Genomic DNA, 21194 nt, shown 5'->3' with positions numbered 1-21194 from the left:
AAAGCAGAGATGTGTGACTGAGAACATGGAATTGGTTCTCCGTGTATGTTTAAAACTCCAGTTTGAAAGAAATGCTTTATTCCTTTTCAAACTTCCCTACTGTTTTGGTGAATTCATTTCACGCATAATCCTGCAGAACTGAATTTTGTGCCGCTGCCTTCAGGCTGCAAACAGTTTAGTCCTGTGTGCTAATGACTGATTCTCTCAGGGTGTGACCACCTGGCTGCCAGGATCTTTTGAAGTTCCTGCTATGGCCAGGCTTTCTCAGTGCTGGGCATTTTTCACTTCCTTCCCTTTCTACCCCACCATTTTCATCTGCTTAACATGAGGAGTGGAAATGCTGAACGTGTCGGAACCTTACCACAAATCCTACCCCATGTCAATATGTCCACACCACACTCTCAATTCCACAGACATTCATTGCTGGAGAATCAAGGAAATCAGCATTGGAACCTTGTCAAATTTCCCACCAATATAGCCCAACAGACCCACAAAAAGAGCAGCTTAGGTAATCACAATGCAGATGCTTTTTGTTAAATATTTTTGGGGAAGTTTATTTCATTTGATGAGATACTTGGCTAAATGGAACCATCTCCTGGAAACACCCATAAACACTTTTTAAAGTGGTGGTCCTCTATCTTGATTGTAGTGACGATTTCAGGGGTGCATACATACATTAAAACTTAAATTGTATGCATTAAATAAGAGCAGTTTATGTCAAGTATATGCCAAGAAAACTGTTATGAAAATGTGTGGGCCCCTGAACAAACTTGTCTGTTATTTTTGTGTGTGGTCTCTCACTGACATGGTTGTATTTCAGAATTTGGCAAGTGATGTTCACACACCCATTTATTCGCCATGGGGTGAGGCTGGCATAGGTTTGTCCTCTAGGGCAGAACAGCGCTGACAGAGATCCTGGGGATAGGTATGAACTTCAAACCACACGCAAAGTCATTGCAAAAACCTGAACAAGCAATCCAGTGACTTCTGGATGGAACTCTGAAATGATGTTTTGCTAGCATTTTAACAGTAATAGTTAATTGCTTGTGGATTTGGTTGTTTTGTTGTTGCCAGTTTTTGTTTGTTCAGTTTTTTTGGCCACTTTTCAAGGTGGAGTTATATGACGCACATTCAAAAGCAGTTCAGAACATTTCTGGAGTTTCTCTCCCTTTTATCATGTTTTCTTCTTCTCTTTCCTTCTTCTTCTAGAGCTACATTAAACTCTAGAAAGCCTCTGTGGGTCTCTTTTGCAGGGTAGGTTGGAGAATGCAGAGGAACAGGGAATATATAGGGATAGGGTCCCATGATATCCCAGGAAGAAGAGCTGCTGGCTTTAGCTAATACTTGCTGCACCCTCTGGATTCTGGCTAGGGAAACCCAAGTAGTCTTCATGTTATCCAGGTTTCCTTCCTTTAATATTCAAATAAAGTAACTCAAACCCCATGCTCCAGTCCCTTCTCATATGTTTCTTAGGGCTGCCAGGGAATGTTCACACACTCTGGATGCCTTCCTACTCCCCACTTTTCTCTATCTGATTAGTGCTTCTCCAGGATGCTGGGCCCTTTCTCCAGTTCTCTTTGTTCTAAAACTTGAATTCCCTAAGGCAATGAGTGCTAATTCAAGTCTAATACTAAACTGTGATGATTAACAAAAGCCTTTTAAAGGGTTTTGGTGAGTGGAATGGCAACAGATAGGTGGCCACTATACGGCAGAACAGGACACAAAGTGAGATGTCAGATATCTCTGTTCCTAGAGCCCACTGGCTACCCTCCTTTTCAGGAGTCCCTGGCTGTCCCTGGCCATCTCTCCCTGGCTGGGGTCATCTCTAACTCTCTCCTGCATCCCCTCTCCCACCACTCCCCAAGCCTCAAAACTGCAGCTTCAGTGTTCCCAGAAAAATGGAGAAGACAACAAAAAAGATTCTCTCCATAAACCAATTGTTTTACAATAACCAGCAGGAAAGTTTTAGCTCATATTGTTCTATACCTGTTTTTTCTGGATTAGGTTTTAGCATAACTAAAGAACCATTCAGAGTATTCCTAACCCAACCCCAAAAGAACTGTCTACCCCAAAAGAAAATCCAGATCTGTACTTTTAGTAAAACAGGGTACTGACCGAAAGTGTGAAATTATACTTTTTATTTATAACGTAAATATATATTCGTTGGCAGGACACAAGACCAAGGTCTGTGCTTCCCTCCCCTGCTGGCAGTCCCAAAAATGGGGTGAGAATAGGATGGTAGAAGATTTATCACCCACACTACTCCCTGCCCCCGCTTTCCAGGGTAAACTGAAGACTTCGATTCTTTCCTCTTCTGTTTCTACACATCTTTCTCCCTCTCTCCCCTCCTCCTTTCTGTACACTCCTGTTTCTCTTCTAGGTTTATATCTTTTCTTATTTTGTGACAGACTCTAATAGGCAGGAATTAGATCTAAATCTGATTTTGGCATATCACCCATATATTAGTGCTTGGTGTAATTTTAGGGACACTAAATTGCTTTCTAGAATAACCCTTCTTTCCCAGGAGAGAAAGCACAGGCTTTGGGAACTACTGCCAGCATGCTTTTGGCTAGACCCTGGTCAACAGCACTGAGTTACACAAAACACTAACACTTACTTAGCATTGCTAGGTAAACTTCTGTCGAATGCTTAGGTCAGTAACACATCTGTTCTTTTCTGGTATGAAGTAGATAGTGATGTCCCAAGATCCACACTCAGGCAAAACATTAGGGAGAAAGATTCGTCATTAGCTTCTCTGAACTCTACCCATTTTCTTTAGAAATCCAGAAGGTAAAACTATGAAATCTGGCAGGATATAAAAAGCAACTAAAGTCTGCAGAGTACAAAGTAGTAAAATGTCTAAGCACAACATGGATATGTGCTTAAATGCAATCTAAGCAACCCGATTCTTCTACAATGTCTAATTTTTTATTTTATTTTATTTTATTTTTATTTTTTTGAGACAAAGTCTCACTCTATCACCCCGGCTGGAGTGCAGTGGTGCAATTTTGGCTCACTGCAACCTCCACCTTCTGGGTTCAAGCGATTCTTGTGCCTCAGCCTCCCGAGTAGATGGGATTACAGGTACGTGCCACCATGCCCAGCTAATTTTCATATTTTTAGTAGAGATGGGGTTTTGCCATGATGGCCAGGCTGGTCTTGAACTCCTGACCTCAGGTGATCCACCCGTCTCAGCCTCCCAAAGTGCTGGGATTACAAGTGTGAGCCACCGTGCCCAGCCTAATTTTTAATTTAAAGAGTATATTCTCTTGTTAGATACATTAAAAAAGCTCTTCTCTTGTTACATGCATTTGCTCAAAACCCCAGTGTTGTGCTTATACATTCTTGCTTGGTCAGGGCTGCTGCACTGTACAACTCCAGGAAGCACCATCCACGTCATGGTCTGTGAATAGCAACCCCAGGATTTGTCCAGTGCACAGCTTGCAGGACAGTACATGGAGCTCCTGGTTTGAATCCTGGTCTGCTACTTACCAGCTGTGTGAACTCAGGGAAGTTTTTTATTTTCTATAAGGCTCATATTCTTCAACTATAGAAAGGGGATGATAATGGTATCTACCCCTTAGGATTGCTGTGAGGATTAAATGAGGTAGTTAAGAAAATGATAATAATTGTTAGGTATTATTGATAAAAATAACAAATAAGCTTACCATTTCTCTGATATCTCAGCCACAGAGAGCACAATCTGTAACGTTGATAAAATGGAACATTTGCATAGGGGAGGAGAGCTTTTCAAAGGCTCTAACATGATGTAATTTTATGAATCTTGACTTCCAGAGAGCTCTTTCAAGGTGCCAGGCTTTTATATCACCAGGTCTTCCCTCAGTTCTGCTGCAGTCGTGGCGTTGCTACACAGCCAGTGCTGTCTGGTATACTTTGGCTCTGGCTACAGAGCCCCTTTTCCTCTGTTCTCCCATCCCAGTGACTGCCCACCATGGAGAATCTATATGAATCTTGAACAGAGTTAGAACCTAAGGAAAGTGTGATCCTGGGATCTAGTAGCTACAAGTACCAGGACCAAGTACACTGGGAAAGGTGGCTTCTAGATTTTTTAATTTCTTGCCCTTGAATGCCAGGTCTGGAACCATGAGGGAAAATTACAGACAGAGCAAAATAGCAGTGCAGCAGGAAGATTATAGGAATGTGAGTGCCCAAGCGTGAGTGTGTATAGAGGTAAAGTGGATATGGTATAAAAAACAGGGAGGAAGAGAGAAAATGAGATGGAGGAAAGCAGTGATGAGAACCAACAGTTACTGGAGACCATGTTCCCATCTGCCCTTTGCCAACTTGCCTCAAGGTCTGGGACCTAGTCAGAAATGGCATCTGAGGTTACTAATCACACTCACCTTCAGACCAAGTTAACATCGTAAATAACAAGGGTAGCAATCTCTTATTACCTTGGGGTAGTGGGAGCACATCTAAGGCACAAGTATGAAATGAAAGAGAGGAAAAAAGAAGTAGGAAAAAATTAGGGAAAAGGGAAGGCTAAATAAAAAGTTCAGCTTTTGGAGAACCAGTAACAGGCATAGTTGCCACTGCTACACATAAATATTCCGCAGAGAAGGGAATGAAAGAGGGGAATCCCACTGCACAGTTCGAACCTTTAATTCTGTCCCTACTCAGGCTCAGCTTTGAGATTTTTAGAGAGGCTAGAGTAATTCCTAGACTGCCCAGGAGGTTAGCTGGGATCCTCTTTCTTCTGCTGGCATGATTCTCTCCTATCTCTGACTGCCATGAGGTGTGCCTACTAGACCTCCAACTACATTGAGTGTAATTGATTAAGGGTCCAGCTCCTGACTCTGAAATCCATCATCACGTTTGTTCCCAGGCCATGCTTCCCACAGGCTGCTCCTAGCCAATGACAAAGTGCAGCAGGGATACTAACAGTCCCATTTCTCAGAGGCACGGGAGTCTTCTGACGGCTACTTTGGCTTAGGGACTCCCAAACAGCCTAACTGAAGTTTTCTTAAACTCCAGCAGTGTAGGATGCTTCTACCCAACCTACTTTCTCTATCTCCTTCACCTAGCATCAGACTTGCTTTATTAGCCGATGCTCCCCCAGCCTTGTCTGGCTCCCTCTTCATTTTCTTTCACGAGTGGTCCCCCTAATATAACCTTTGCCTTTTTTTTTTGACACGGAGTCTCACTCTGTCACCCAGGCTGGAGTGCAGTGGTGTGATCTTGGCTCACTGCAACCTCCATCTCCCAAGTTCAAGTGATTCTCGTGCTTCAGCCTCCCTAGTAGCTGGGATTACAGGTGCACGCCACCACACCCTGCCAATCTTTGCATATTTAATCCCAAATTGGTACCTGCTTTTCAGACTAATATAATATCCAAGAACTAGCAGAAACATAAAATCCCAGCTCTCAATACTCGTTATATACAATGCAAGGCCTAAATCAGTGCTTACTCGATTATACTAACAGACCCTTACCATGCTCTGAGTGTGATGTAAACACTTCAGTGACCTGGCTAGTCACTCCCATGCTCAAATAAACCCAGTTTTCTGGCTTTGTCAGTGGGCACTCTCTCAGTCCGTCTCTGTGGGGAGGTGGGATATCCATTTTTCCAAGTAAAAGGCTTGATTTTACTCCTCAAATTCCACTAGAAAGAAGTCAACTGTGGCATTAACATGTATGATCTCTACATTATAGGGGGTCTAACCTAAGCAAGACATAGAGTACCTGCCCCCTAGGACTTTTTGGAGGCCTTGACATTGAACTGCCCCATCAAAGAGAGGAAGCCTATTTGGAATGACACATGGGGAGTCTTGTTTGTCCAGCCAATCCTGCAGATTCTAAAATTTGTCATTAGATCTGTCAGAAAGCTGAATACTTGTACAGCTCATCTTGGATCAAAAAGAAAGAACTGAGTTTACTCTAAGGCCATATCCTCAGTTTTGTTTTGTTTTTCTGAGAAGTATTACTTTAATGAGCTTATAATTACTATATAAATCAGAGGATGTGAACACAATAAACATATTTGGGGAAATTGTCATAGAAATATTTGCACAGAAAACATGCAAACTATAGTGTTTTCTCCTGTTTAAAGAAAATTTCCAACAATATAAATGTCTAAACAAGAAGACATTTTATTTTCTTGAGAGACCAAGATTTTCTACTTTTTAAAATTGTGGTAAAATATGCATAACCTAAAATTTACCATTTTAACTACTTTATTTTTTATTTTATTTCATTTTTATTTTTTTTTTTTGAGATAGGGTCTCACTCTGTTGTCCAGGCTGGAGGGCAGTAGCATTATCCTGGCTCACTGAAGCCTTTATTTTACTTTATTTTATTTTATTTTATTTTATTTTATTTTATTTTATTTTATTTTATTTTATTTTATTTTATTTTTTGAGATAGGGTCTCACTCTGTTGTCCAGGCTGGAGGGCAGTAGCATGATCCTGGCTCACTGAAGCCTTCTGGATTCAAGCCATCCTCCTACCTCAGCCTCCTGAGTAGCTGGAACCATAGGCATGTGCTGCCATGCCAGGCTAATTTAAAACTTTTTTTGTAGGTACAAGGTGGGGATGTTTCCCTATGTTGCCCAGGTTGGTCTCTGACTCCTGGGCTCAAGTGATCCTTCTGCCTCAGCCTCCCAAAGTGCTGGGATTACAGGTGTAAGCCATTGCTCTTGGCCCATTTTAACCATTTTAAACTATGCACTTCTTTACAAGGATTAAATATAATATAAATATGTGTTAATTAGCATAATACCTTAAGTGCATAAGGTACCTAAGTGCTTGATAAATGTACAAGTATGCAGATGTGTGTGGGTGGGGGTAAAGTATAGAGGAGATACCAAACCACTTAGAAAACAGTGTCAAATTGACTCCTCTAAACAGAGGCCAAGGTGGGATTAGATAGATACACAGGAGATTTATTGGAGAAAACGTCTGTGAAGGATAAAGTGGTAGGGAGCTGAAGTAGGAATTGTTTTCAGACCACAATATCAGCTTGACACATGTGAAAGGAGAGAGAGAAGGAAAGAAGATTGGGTAGGAAGAGTCTCAAATACTGCAGTTCTGAGCAAGTTTTGGCCAGGCTGATGGGAGTCCCTGAGCCAGAGTTGCCCATTAAAGGAATCCCCATCAGGCAGGAATGGCCTGATTTGAGTATCTCCACTGTGCCACCAGCCATTGGTGGGAGAGGCTGGAGGCTATTGGTCAGCTACACTCTCCACAAGAGGTTCTTCTAACACGACACCTGAAAAGCACATCTCCATGCCCCTGCCCCATAATAGCCTATCAAAAACCCATTACTCATTTACTGCATTTGCTGTGAGGATAAGAAACATTTCCATCATATATCTGTACAGTCTATAAAAAGTCTTATTTGAGAAAGTCTTCCTGAGTGTCTCAACAAACTTGGTCCCTATAAAAACTTCTTCCCCAAATACACGCAAAATTTCATAAGGACTTGGCACTCTGCATCCCCATCTGAGGCAATCTTATCAAATGTTTTTCTAATTGTCCTCAGGAACCTGTTCCATTTTCCAGTTCCAGTTGCTGTGGAATTTGCCTTTCTACCTAGTTCCTGCCGGACGTGAAGCTGGGTATGCTTTATTGGTTCCCAGGTCTGACTTTTCCCCAGAATGCTGCCATTGCTTCTGTATTTGTCTCATGTCCCCAAAGCCTCAGGCAGCCCTGCCCTGTTCTTGATCACAACTCTGGTTTCGAGGAGCCAAATCCACATCAGAGTCCCAAGGCCACATTTGTCTGGGGAAAACAAATATTTTCTCCTCATGGATAAAAAGAACAATGCGATTGATTTTACGTATTTGCTTTTTCCTTTGGCTGCAACTTTAACAGGTTAAAACTTTTTTTTGTTTTATTTAAAAAATTCCCAAGATTACTATATAGACCTATGTAGAGTAATCAAAGCTTGCCATGGGATTTTGGAAAATTTAACAAAGTGGTTCAAAGTTTATCAGGTAGAATGAAAAAGGAGCAAGGGTCAAAACATTCCTGAAAAAGAAAAGCTACAAAGGGGTAAAGCTAGAGGACATTATGCTAAGTGAAATAAGCCAGTCACAGCAGGATAAACACTGCATGGTTCCACTTATATTAGGTATCTAAAATAGTCAGACTCATAAGAAGCAGGGAGTAGAATGATAATTTTGTTTTGGGGCAGAGAGAAATGGGGAGTTGCTGTTCAATATGTATAAAGTTTCAGTTATGCAGGATGAATAAGTTCTAGAGATCCGCTGTGTAATATCGAGCCTATAGTTAACAATACTGTATTCTATGTACCCTTAGGAACTTGTTAAGGGGTAGATTTCATGTTAAGTGTTCTTGACACTACAAAAAAAAAAAAAAAAGCATTCAATGGTTTAAAATTTATATAATATGTGTGTTATAAATGAATTCAAATTTTGACTTTCATTTTCTTTGATGACGGAAAATACTCAATCTTGCCTCATATTTTAGCTCAGTAAGTTTGGTTTAAAATGTAGTTCCTTGTAAGTAAATATCTGGTCCACCCTAAGATCTGAGAATACCCACCTTCTTGACAGGTATGTATGTGTCTGTGTTCTAAGTTATCCTGGGGACATAGCAGTTGTCCTGGCATGGGGCAGCAGCCTCTTGTTCTTATGCCAGCCTATGTCTACGTGAGAGTATAACTGGTTCTCACCTGCCCTGGTCTTGGGGTTCCTTTTGAACCCCACCCCAAACTTCCTTTTGTCCTCTGGTTCTCTCATCACTTTTTTTTAACCTCCACTGGGAGCTCAGGAATTTTCAGTGCCTTCTGGAACTACCCAGGATTGTGAGACTCTGCCAAGCCCCTCTTAGGCCCATCTGCCTACACGCCTCCTTCATTGGGACTCTTCTACCACCCAGGCAGTGAGTTTCTCAGAATCTTGGCTGAACTCACTTAACTCTAGGCTTCCCTATGAGTTCTGCAGTCTCCTTGGCTGGGATTCCCTCAAAGCTCTCTGGGTGTTTCTATCATACTCTCTCCATCTGGGCTTTATTTAAGTCCAGGTGGGTGGCATGTATATAATGGAGCAGGTAAGGGAATGGTTCTAAAGTGAAAAGCCTATGCTTTATTTGGTTCCCTCCAAAATATCCTCTAACTGCTGTTCAAGCTCTCTCATTTCCTTTCTTTGCGGGGTAGGGGGGGGTGGCAAGGGCAGAAAAATCTCCATTATATGTGTCATGCACTCCTTTCAACTCCAGTTTTATATAAATTATGCTTAGTCCTCCAAATTTGGCATTTTCTATTTAAATCTAGTGTGGAATGGTAAGAAAATGTTTTCTCTTTTAACAAATACTAAGTTTTGCAAATAAAAATGTTTTCAGCCTATTGTTTCAATCTGTTTAATAATTTATTTAGGAATTCAGTTGCCATTTTTTGTCTTAAGAGATAGCCATCTTCCCCTTCACGACCAAATATATGAAATAATATCATTTATTTAAGAGTAATGTAGTGATGTGATGAATAGAAACTATAATTTAATATTAAAGCATTGCCCAATACAACACAGACAAATTTATGGTTTAGTTATACCAAATATTAAAACCTTACGATCAGATACTCTATGACCAATTCTTCCTCATAGTTTATGATTACTTTCCCTTTGGTCTATATATTTTCTCTAGGACTAATCTTTTTTACTTTTACTTAGATATTATTAGGTAGAGTTCTATCTTTGGCAATAGCTGGCTAGGTTATTTTGGAGTAATCCTGGCATTGATAAGAATCACACAAAATGGACAAAATATAAAATAAACATCTGTTCAAAGACATCAGAAAGACACTGAGGGAATGAGAATTTACAGGGCCAAGAATCCAAAAGAAGAAGAAAGTTTACAAAGGGGAGCTGGGCATTTGGTCTCCATTTCTTTCAAGGCAATTGCTAATTCTCAAAGTGAAAGGTATCTAAGTGCATGAGAAGTTGAGCAGAACTTTTGGCAAGATTCTTGAGCTAGGAAAAGCCCACAAAGGAGGAGTGACCCTGGAAAACACCTCAGCCTTTTGTTTGGGACTTTTAAAGGCTATGGTCTAAGAGTAACAGTGAACCAGAAACAGACCAGCCCTTATAGCAGTGGTTCTCAATCATGGATAAACATGAGAATTACCTACAAAGATTAAAAAATTTATCAATGCCCCATCGCGCCACTGCACTCCAGCCTGGGCGACAAAGCAAGACTCCGTCTCAAAAAAAAAAAAAAAAAAAAAAAAAAAAAATTTATCAATGCCCCATAGTTCAAAAAATCTCTACAAAATTATGCTGAGTGAAAAGAACCAAAAACAAAAAAAAAGGATACATATTACATGACTCCTTTTGTCTAACAATCGTGGAACAATTACAGGAATGGAGAACAGATCAGTGGTTGCTAGGGGTTAGAAAAGAAAGAGAGAGGATGGGTATGGCTATAAAGGAATAACACAGGGAGTGATGGTATAGTTAAGTATCTCATTTGTGGTGCTTTTTAGGGAGGCTACAGATGTGAAAAAATTGCATAGAACTACACATACACACACACACACACACACACATATGTACACAAGTCCATGTATAACTGGTAAAATCTGAATAGGCTCTATGGATTGTGCCAATGTTCGTTTTTTGGTTTTGACATTGTACTATAGTTGTGTGAAATGTTTGCATTCAGTGGGGTAAGCTTTAGGGAAGGGCTACGTGAGCTTTTCAGTGCATTTTTTGCAACCTCCTGTGAATCCATAATTATTTCAAAAAAAAGTTTTTAAAAACTACTCCCCCACAAAAAATCAATGCTTCACTCCAGATCAGTTGATTCAGATCTCTGAAGTAGAGTCCAGGCACATGCATATTTTTGAAGCTTCCTGTGTGGTTCTAATGTGCACCCAGTATTGAGAACCACTGACTTACAGGGAATGAAGGCACTTTTAATAATTTCAATACTTGGATAGATTAAGATTATCACTAGGCCCATTCCCTTCAGAGCAAAAGTAAATCCTCTATGAAAGAAGATAACATCATTCAGGATCACAAATTATCTCTATGGTTTTTCATACTCAGTATACATCAAGACAAGACTTCATACAAAACTAAGAATAAAAACAGATAATAGACACAGATCCACAGAAGATCCAGATACTGAAGTTATCAGCCAAAGATTTAAAAATAACCATAGTTAAAATAGCTATAAAAACAGAAAAGCCACAAAGAAAAAAATTCAAAGCAGAAAAAAGTACAAAGAAAACCATGCCTATGCACGTGACGATAAAAGTACTAAAAATCAAAGACAAAAAAGTCTTAAAAGCAGCCACAGAATAAAAACTATAAAGAAACAGCCATAAGATTAAACTTATAGCTGAATTCCTAACAGAAATAGGAAAGTCAGAATAAATGCAGTGATATCTTCAAAATGCTAAAAGAAAATTACTACCAACCTAGAATTCTATGCCTGATGAAGATATCCCTCAAAAATGAAGTAAAATAAGAGCATTTTCAGACTACTATAAATTGACAGAATTTGTCACTAAAGGAAATATGAAAGAGTGTTCTCTAGCAAAAGGAAAACAAACCCAGATGAAACTTGGGAAAAGCAATGGATAGGGTAAATACATGGGTAAATCTACATGAATATTGCCTGTATATATTTTATTAAATATATTTTTGGTAGATGCTTCAAAATATTTGTTTATGTAACAACACTTCAAAAAAGTATTCTCATATAAGATATATCATCTTCATAATCTTTCTATGACAGGAAAGTCTGTGTATCATTTAGGAATGTGGGTTGCAAGTATTTGAAAACTAAATAAAGCTTGAAAATAGGGGTTCATTTTTCTAATATAACAAGAAATTAATGCAAATGCCAAATCTATGGTATTTGCAGTTGCCGAAAGTAATCAAGGTCTCAGCCTTTTTCTTTCTGCTCCATCGTTCTTAGTTTGTTGGCTTTCAGTATTATGGTCAACAGATGGCTGTACATCCAGGCATCACAGTCTCATCCTAGGCAGGAAGAAAAGGGAAGAGCAAAAGGCTGCATCAGCTAATTTATTCTCCATTTAGGGGGGGAAACAATACTTTCCCAAAACCACATATCAAACTGCTACTCACATCCTCTTGGTCAGACTGTTTCACAGGGCACCCCAATTGCAAAAGAGGTTGGAGAATTGATTAAGAATTGATTGATTTATCTTTCCAGCCTCTAATGCACAGGAAGACAAAAGGGAATGGGGCAGGGAATTAATTTGAAGTAAGCCAGCCTACAGTACCTGCATGGGGGATAAGGTCAACTAGCTCACTAAACATTGACTCTACCCTCCTTTTAGTGCACCTTTTTGTACTGCAGAGGCTAGGGAGCTAAAAATTACTTTTCCCAACTAGGTTCCTGTGTGATTTAGCTTTTGCTAATCAGATGCACTTGTGCAAGAGTTGGGACCTGGAAGTGATAGGATGAAAGCGATTCTGCTATTTCTTTTGATTCTTTCTTCTGGCAGGCACAGTCAGGCAGAGAAGCACTGGCTTTTTCTGTGCCAGCATTTCAGTGGCAAGTCGCTAGCTTCATGGGTAGGGATGTGCCTGATGTAGAGCATGCACATCTAAGAGGGTCAGCATAGTTCTAGAGCTAGCAGTAGTGGCGGTGGTGGCCGGAGCTACCTGATCCCTGGTACATGCTTCTGAAACCAACAGTTCCAATGATGGTGGCAGAAATGACATCTCTGGTGGCTACTTCTGCAGGGTCATTCTAGGATTTATTTTTGAAGACCTAGCGTGGAGCTTGCTCCTACCTAAAATGTCGTAAATGTCTAATCCCGTGCATTAAATACCTTTGCTTAAAATATCTAGTTTATGTTTCTGCAATTGACTCTGGCCTATATAATCTGCCTCAATTCATCTCTTTGGGTTCCCAATACCCCTACTCAATCTTTTAATCAAATATATACTTGGTTTAGAGGGAGTCATCCCTTCCCTCAGGTTAAACTCAATTCTTGCAATCAGCTTGAGTGATTTTTATTGCTGTCAAGTTCCTATATGGGCTCCCCATGGAGTCATGGAATTAATCTGTCTTCTACATTCTCAGTGTACAGTGTGTGGAGAAGTAGAATGACTACACTATGAACATGACACACGGAGCTGTCAGTGGTCATGGCACATGCAGAATCCTGTTGGGCAGGAGTGGTGAGTACTCTATGCTGACAGTGGAGTCACTTCCTTGGTTGAGCCATCTGTCTGTCAGTCCTGGTTCTGCCCTATGGGAGAATCTTCTCATTATCCCCCATAGCCACATCTTATTAATATTTGGGAGAGCATTCCATTCCTACACAGATTTTATAAACCATCTCCTTTTGAGGTGGATTTAGGAGCCTGAGGGCTGAGCAGTTAGTCACTGGCTGACAGCAAGCTAGGCCAGCATTTCTTTGCAGCTTCCACGACCTCGTTAGTAGGTTTCTAGTTAGTCGGATTCTTGCTGATCCCAGATATGAGTAACCATAGTTACTCATAGCTTAGGGACATAGTCTCTGTCCCTAAGCTTCATGGCCACTGCATGGAGCACTTTGAATGAATAGCCCTCTATGGAAAGATATCACCTTTAATCAATTTTTTCCCTAGGGACTGGCCTCTCTTTCTTCTCACTGGTAGAGAGCTTTTAAGGGAAAATGCTTGAGAAAGGCCTAAAGCCCCCACTACAAGGTTCTAAACTGTAACATTTGCAGGCAATTTAGAGTGTAGGCAGCAGGCAGAGACCACTTCTCTCAGCAAAACTATGTTTTCATTCATCTTTTCTACCCTGGCTACGTCTAGGCCAAGTTCATCCCTTGCTAGGGTCTGAATATCCCCATCAAAACTCATAGTGAGACAGGGTGGAGAAAGATGGTTAAATAGAAGCCTTCACTGATCATCTCCCCAAGAGGAATACCAAATTGAACAACTATCTATACAAAAAAGCATCTTTGTAAGAACCAAAAATCAGGTGAGCAATCACAGTACCTGGTTTTAATTTTAAATAGCTGAAAGTTAACTTTACATAGCTGAAAGAGGCACTGAAGAGGGTAAGAAAGATAGTCTTGAATAGCTGATGCCACCCCCTCCCCCATTCAGCAGCGGCTGCACAGCATGGAGAATCTGTGTGCTTACAGGAGAGACAGCACAGCAATTGTGAGACCCTGCATTGAACTCAGTGCTGCCCTGTCACAGTGGAAAGCAAAACCAGGCTGAGGTCAGCCAACACTCATCCATAGAGGGAGCATTTGGAGCAGCCCTGGCCGGAAGGGAATCACCCATCCCAGTGGTCAGAATTTGAGTTTCCACAAGCCTTGTCACTCCAGGCTGAATGAAGTCTCTGGGGTCCTAAATAAACATGAAAGGCTATCTAGGCCACAAGGATTGCAATTCCTAGTGCTGTTCTGGGCTTGGAGCCAGTGGGACTTGGGGGACATGTGACCCAGTGAGATACCAGCTGGGGTGGCTAAAAAAGTGCTCGCGCCACCTCTCCCCAACCCCAGGCAGCAAAGCTCACAGCAACAAAAGCAACTCCTTCTTCTTTCTACTTGAGAAGAGGAGAGGGAACAGTAAAGAGGACTTTGTCTTGAATCTTGGATATCAGCTCAGCCACAGTATAGCACACTGGGCAGAGTTGAGAGGCACCCATTCCAGGCCCTAGCTCCTGGACAACATATCTAGACACACACTGGGCCAGAAGGGAACCTGCTGCCTTGAAAGGAAGGACCTAGTCCTGGCAGGATTCGTCACCTGCTGACCAAAGAAACCTTGGGCCCCGAAACCAGCAGTGATACCCTGATAGTACAGCACGGGCCTTGGGTGAGACCGAGATGTACTGGCTTCAGGTGAGACCCAGCACATTCCCAGCTGCATTAACTATGGTGAGAGACTCCTTCTGCTTGAGAAAAGCAGAAGGAAAACTGAGGGGAACTTTGTCTTGCACTTTAGCTACCAGCTCAGCCACAGGGACGTACAGCACCAACAGGGCTCTTAGAGTTCCCAGTTCCAGGACTTGTCTCTTGGATGGCATTTCTCGATCTGCTGTGGAGCAGAGGGGAGCCCACTGCTCTGAAGGGTGAGTCACAGGCCTGGTAGCATTCACCACAAGCTGACTGAAGAGTCCTTGAGCCTTAAGGAAATATTGGTGGTAGTCTGGTAGTACTCTTCATGGGCCTATGGTGGTGGTGGTCATGGAGTGGGGCTCCTCTTCCTTTGGAAAGGGGTAGAAAGAGTGGGAAGGACTGCATCTTGTGGTTTGAGTACCAGCTCAGCTGCAAACAATGGAACACCGACAGACTTCTAAGGTTTTTGTCTCTAGTCCCTGACACCTCTATGGTACCTATGGATTTCCCTGGGGCAACTCACCACCTTGAAGGGAAGGACACAGGCCTGGCTGGTTTTGCCATCTGCTGATTGTAGAGCCCCAAGGCCTTGAATGAATATAGGCAGTAGGGAGGCAGTGGTTACAGAGGGCCTTGGACAAGATTCAATACTATGCTGGCTTCTAGTCTGACCAAGCACAGTCTCAGCAGTGGTGGCCACAGTGGTGCTTGTATCACTGCACCATCAGCTCCAGGTGGCTTACCACAGAGAGAGACCCTCCCTTTGTTTGAGAGAAAGTAAAGGAAGACAACAAGAGTCGCTGCCTGGTTATCCAGAGAATTCTTCCAGATCTTACCCAAGACCACAAAGCTGATATTTCCACAAGTCTGCATGAACCACAGTGTTACTGGGTTTGGGGGTGCCCCCAATGCAGATACAACATAGATCACAACATTCAAGTCCTTTTGAATACATGGAAAGCCTTCCCAAGAAGGACAGGTACAAATAAGCCCAGACTGCGAAGACAAAACAAATACCTAACTCTTCAAATATACACTGACAGACATCCACAAGCATCAAGATCATCCAGGAAAACATGACCTCACCAAATGAACAAAATAAGGTACCAGGGACCAATCATGGAGAAACAGGGACATGTGACTTTTCAGACAGAGAATTCAAAATAGCTTTTTTGGGGAAACTCAAAGAAATTCAAGATAACATAGAGAAGGAATTCAGAATTCTATCAGGTAAATTTAACAAAGAGATTGAAATAATTAAAAAGAATTGAACAAATTTTGGAGCTAAAATATGCAATAGGCATACTGAAGAACGCATCAGAATCTTTTAATAGCAGAATTGATGAGGAAGAAGAATTAGCTTGAAGATGGGTTATTTGAAAATACACAATCAGAGGAGACAAAAGAAAAAAGAATAAAAAACAATGAAGCATGCCTACAGGATCTAGTAAATAGTCTCAAAAGGGAAAATCTAAGAGTTATTGGCCTTAAAGAGGAGGCAGATAAAGAGATACGGATAGAAAGTTTATTCAAATTGATAATAACAGAGAACTTTCTAAACCTAGAGAAAGATATAAATATCCAAGTACAAGAAGCTTATAGAACACCAAGCAGATTTAAGAACCTCAAGGCACCCAAAGATCAAAGATAAATAAGGGATCCCAAAAGCAGCAAGAGAAAAGAAACAAAAAACATACAGAATATTACAACACTGTAATTGTGTTGGGTAAATTATTCATATTATGAGTAGAAAGACTAAAAGATGAACCAATCAAAAACAATAATTATAACAACTTTTTAAGACATAGATGCTGCACTAAGATATAAATAGAAACAACAAAAGTTAAAAAGCAGAGAAATGAAGTTATAGTTTTTATTAGTTTTCTCTTTGCTTGTGTTTTTTATGCAATCAGTGTTAAATTGTCATCAGTTTAAAGTAATGGGTTATAAGATAGTATTTGCAAGCCTCATGGTAACGTAAAAAAAAATACAACTGATACTCAAGAAATAAAAAGCAAGATAGTAAATAATACCACCACAGAAAATCACCTTCACTAAAAGGAAGACAGGAAGGAGGGAAAAAAGGATGAGAAGACCACAAAACAACCAGAAAACAAATAGCAAAATGTCAGAAGCAAGTCCTTACTTATCAGTAGTAACATTGAATGTAAATGGACTATACTCTTCAATAAAAAGACATAGGGTGGCTGAATGGATAAAAAAAGCAAAACCCACTAATCTATTACCTACAAGAAACACATTTCATCTATAAAGATGCACATAGACTGAAAATAAAGGGATAGAAAAAGATATTTCATGCCAATGGAAACCAAAAGAGAGAAGGAATAGCTATATCAGACAAAATGTCATATTTAAAATATCATATTATGATATTTATCACATTATATTTATCATAATATGATATTTATATCAGACAAAATAGATTTCAAGACAAAAGCTATAAAAAGAGACAAAGGGCTGGGCGCAGTGGCTCACACCTGTAATCCCAGCACTTTGGGAGGCCAAGGCGGGTGGATCAAGGTCAAGAGACGGAGATCAGCCTGGCCAACATGGTGAAAACCCATCTCTACTAAATATACAAAAATTAGCTGGGCATGGTGGCATGCGCCTGTAGTCCCAGCTACTTGGGATGCTAAGGCAGGAAAATCGCTTGAACCCGGGAGGCAGAGGTTGCAGTGAGCCAAGATTGTGCCACTGCACTCCAGCCTGAGTGACAGAGTGAGACTCCATCTCAAAAAAAAAAAAGAACAGGCAAAGAAGGTCATTATATAATGATAAAGGGGTTAATTCAGCAAGAGGATATAAGAATTGTAAATATATATGCACCCAACACTGCAGCATCCAGATATATAAAGCAAATATTACTAGAGTTAAAGAGAGAGATTAACCCTAATACAATGATAGCTGGAGACTTCAACAGACCACTTTCAGCATTGGAAAGATCTTCCAGACTGAAAATTAACAAAGAAATATTGAATTTAATCTACACCATAGACCAAATAAACCTAGTAGATACTTACAGAACATTTCATCCAACAGCTGCAGAATACGTATTCTTCTCCCCAGCACGTGGATCATTCTCAAGGATAGGCCATATGTTAGGTCACAAAACAAGTCTTAAAACATTCAAAAAATTGAAATAGTAAGAAGCGCCCTTTTTGCTGTAGGCCCAAGTGGTTGCTGCTGAAATGGGCAAGTTCATGAAACCTGGGAAGGTGGCGCTTGTCCTGGCTGGACACTACTCTGGAGGCAAAGCCATCATCATGAAGAACATTGATGATGGCACCTCAGATCGCCCCTACAGCCATTCTCTGGTGACTGGAATTGACTGCTACCCCCGCAAAGCGATAGCTGCCATGGGCAAGAAGAAGATTGCCAAGAGGTCAAAGATCAAGTCTTTTGTGACAGTTTATAACTACAATCACCTAATGCCCACAAGGTACTCTGTGGATATCCCCTTGAACAAAACTGTCATCAGTAAGGATGTCTTCAGAGACCCTGCTCTTAAACGCAAGGCCCGACGAGAGGTCAAGGTCAAGTTTGAAGAGAGATACAAGACAGGCAAGAACAAGTGGTTCTTCCAGAAGCTGTGGTTTTAGATGCTTTGTTTTGGTCATTAAAAATTAAAAAAAAAGAAAAAGAAATAGTAACAAGCATTTTCTCTGATCACAATGGAATAAAACTAAAAATCAATAATAATAGGAATTTTGGAAACTATACAATCACATGGAAATTAAACAATGTGCTCCTGAATAACCAGTGAGTCAATGAAAAAATTAAGAAGGAAATTTTAAAAATGTCTTAAAACAAGTGAAAATGGAAATGCAAAATACCAAAACCAATGGGGTACAGCAAAAGCAGTACTAGCAGGGAAGTTTATAGCTATAAGTGATTACACCAAAAACAAAGAAAAACTTCAAATAACAATGCATCATAAAGAACTAGAAAAGAAAGAGCAAACCAAACTCAAAATTGTAGAAGAAATAATACAGATCAAGGCCATAGAAATAAATGAAATGAACAAAACAATACAAATAACTAACGGAAGGAAAAGCTGTTTTTTACAAAACATAAACAAAATTGACAAACCCTTAGGCAGACTAAGAAAAAAAGAGAGAAGACCCAAATAAATAAATTCAGAGATGAAAAAGCAGACATTAGAACTGATAGAGCAGAAATTCAAAGGATTATTAGTGGCTAATATGAGCAACTTTTGTCACTAGATTAGGAAATATAAGAGAAATGGACAAATTCCTAGACATGTACAACCTACCAAGATTGAACCATGAAGAAATCCAAACCTGAACAGACCAATAACAAGTAACAAGAATGAAGCTGTAGTAAAAAAGTCTCCCAGCAAAGAAAAGCCCAGGACCCAGTGGCTTCATGGCTGAATTTTATGAAACATTTAAAGAAGAACTAATACCAATCCTGTTCAAACTGTTCCATAAACTATAGGTGAAGGGAATACTTCCAAATGCGTTCTATGAGGCCAGTATAATCCCGATACCAAAAACCAGAAAAGACACATCAGAAAAAGAAAACTACAGGCCAATATCTCTGATGAATACTGATGCAAAAATCCTCAAGAAAATACTAGCAAGCCAAGTTCAACAACACATTAAAAAGATCATTCATCATGACCAAGTGAGATTTATTCCAGGGATGCAAGAATGGTTTGATTTGTGCAAATAAATAAATGTGATACATATTACATCAAGAGAATGAAGGACAAAAAACATATGATCATTTAAATTGATGCTGAAAAAGCATTTTATACAATTCAACATAACTTCATGATAAAAACCCTCAAAAAACTGGGTACAGAAGAAACATATGTCAACACAATAAAAGCCATATGTGACAGAACCATAGCTAGTATCATACTGAATGGGGTAAAACTGAAAATCTTTTCTCTAAGATCTGGAACAGTACAAGGATGCCCACTTTCATCACTGTTATTGAACATATTACTGGAAGTCTTCACTAGAGCAATCAGACAAGAGAAAGAAAGGGCATCCAAAGTGGAAGGAAGCAGTCAAGTTATCCTTGTTTGCAAATATGATCTTATATTTGGAAAAACTTAAAAACCCCACCAGAGAACTATTAGAACTGATAAACGAATTCAGTAAAGTTGCATACAAAATCAATACACAAAATCAGTGGCATTTCAATATGTCAATAGCAAATAATCTGAAAAAGAAATCAAGAGAGTAAACCTGTTTATGATAGCTACAAATAAAATACCTACAAATTTACTTAACCAAAAAAGGGAAAGATCTCTGTAATGAACGCTATAAAACACTGATTCCAGATATTGAAGAGAACATTAAAAAATGGAAAGCTATCTCATGTTCATGGGTTGCAAAAATCAGTGTTGTTAAAATGTCCTACTACCCAAAGCAATCTGCAGATTTGATGCAATCCATCAAAATACCGATGACATCCTTCAGATAAATAGAAAAAAAATCCTAAAATTAAGTGGAACCACGAAAGACCCAGAATAGCCAAATCTATCCTAAGCAAAAAGAAGAAAACTGAAGGAATCACATTATACTACAGTACTATAGTAACCAAAACAGAATGGTACTCACATAAAAACAAACACATAGACTAAAGGCACAGCATACAGAACCCAGAAATAAATTCACACATCTTTAGTAAACTCATTTTTGACAAAGTTGCCAAGAACATACAGTCTCTAGAGAAAGGACAGTCTTTTCAATGAATTGTGCTGAAAAAACTGTATATCCATATTCAGATAGACCCCTATCTCTTGCCATATACAAAATCCAAATTAAAATGGATTAAAGACTTAAATCAGGAGAGTCCAATCTTTTGGCTTTTCTGGGCCACATCAGAAGAAGAATTGTCTTGGACCACACATAAAATACACTAACACTAATGATAGCTGATGAGCTAAAAAAAAATCGCACAAATACTCATAATTTTTAAACAAAGTTTACAAATTTCTGTTGGGCCACATTGAAAGCCATCTTGGGCTGCATGCAGCCCAAGGGCCATGGGTTGGACAAGCTTGACATAAATATAAGACCTCAAATTACAAAACTACTAAAAGAAAACATTGAGGAAACTCTTCAAGACGTTGGAGTGAGCAAAGATTTCTTGAATAATATCCCACAAGCACAGGCAACCAAAGCAAAAATGGACAAATGGGATCACATGAAGTTAAAAAGCTTTCTGCCCAGCAACGGAAGCAATCAACAAAATGAAGAGACAACTAGCAGAATGGGAGAAAATATTTGCAAGCTGCCCATCTGAGAAGGGATTAATAACCAGAATAGGTAAGGAGTTCAAACAACTCAATAGGAAAAAATCTAATAATCCCATCAAAGAAAATGGGCAAAAG

The 21194-nt window shown here is 39.9% G+C and overlaps 2 protein-coding genes across 4 annotated transcripts in view; one reads left to right on the top strand and one right to left on the bottom strand.

The window, feature by feature from the left end:
• Positions 1 to 21194, bottom strand: part of LOC109025731 (proline-rich protein 36-like) — a 195243-nt gene that overhangs the window by 17348 nt on the left and 156701 nt on the right. For 2 of the 3 annotated variants that reach the window (XR_010130112.1, XM_063696145.1), the window contains one exon: positions 11753 to 11966. The exons of the other annotated variant lie outside the window; for it this stretch is intronic. The gene's annotated coding sequence lies outside the window, so the exon portion shown is untranslated. Of the gene's footprint in view, positions 1 to 11752; positions 11967 to 21194 lie in introns of those variants that run through there. 3 annotated transcript variants of the gene reach the window in all.
• On the top strand, positions 18004 to 18448 carry LOC101135486 (large ribosomal subunit protein eL27-like). The gene has a single exon (XM_055378014.2). The coding sequence runs from the start codon at positions 18013 to 18015 to the stop codon at positions 18421 to 18423; it is 411 nt and encodes a 136-aa protein (XP_055233989.1). The 5' UTR covers positions 18004 to 18012; the 3' UTR covers positions 18424 to 18448.

Source organism: Gorilla gorilla, chromosome 12, assembly GCF_029281585.2.
Source record: "Gorilla gorilla gorilla isolate KB3781 chromosome 12, NHGRI_mGorGor1-v2.1_pri, whole genome shotgun sequence".
Lineage (NCBI taxonomy): Eukaryota > Metazoa > Chordata > Mammalia > Primates > Hominidae > Gorilla > Gorilla gorilla.
The sequence above is the reverse complement of the archived record's forward strand: the minus strand, read 5'-3'. Positions and strand labels throughout refer to the sequence as shown.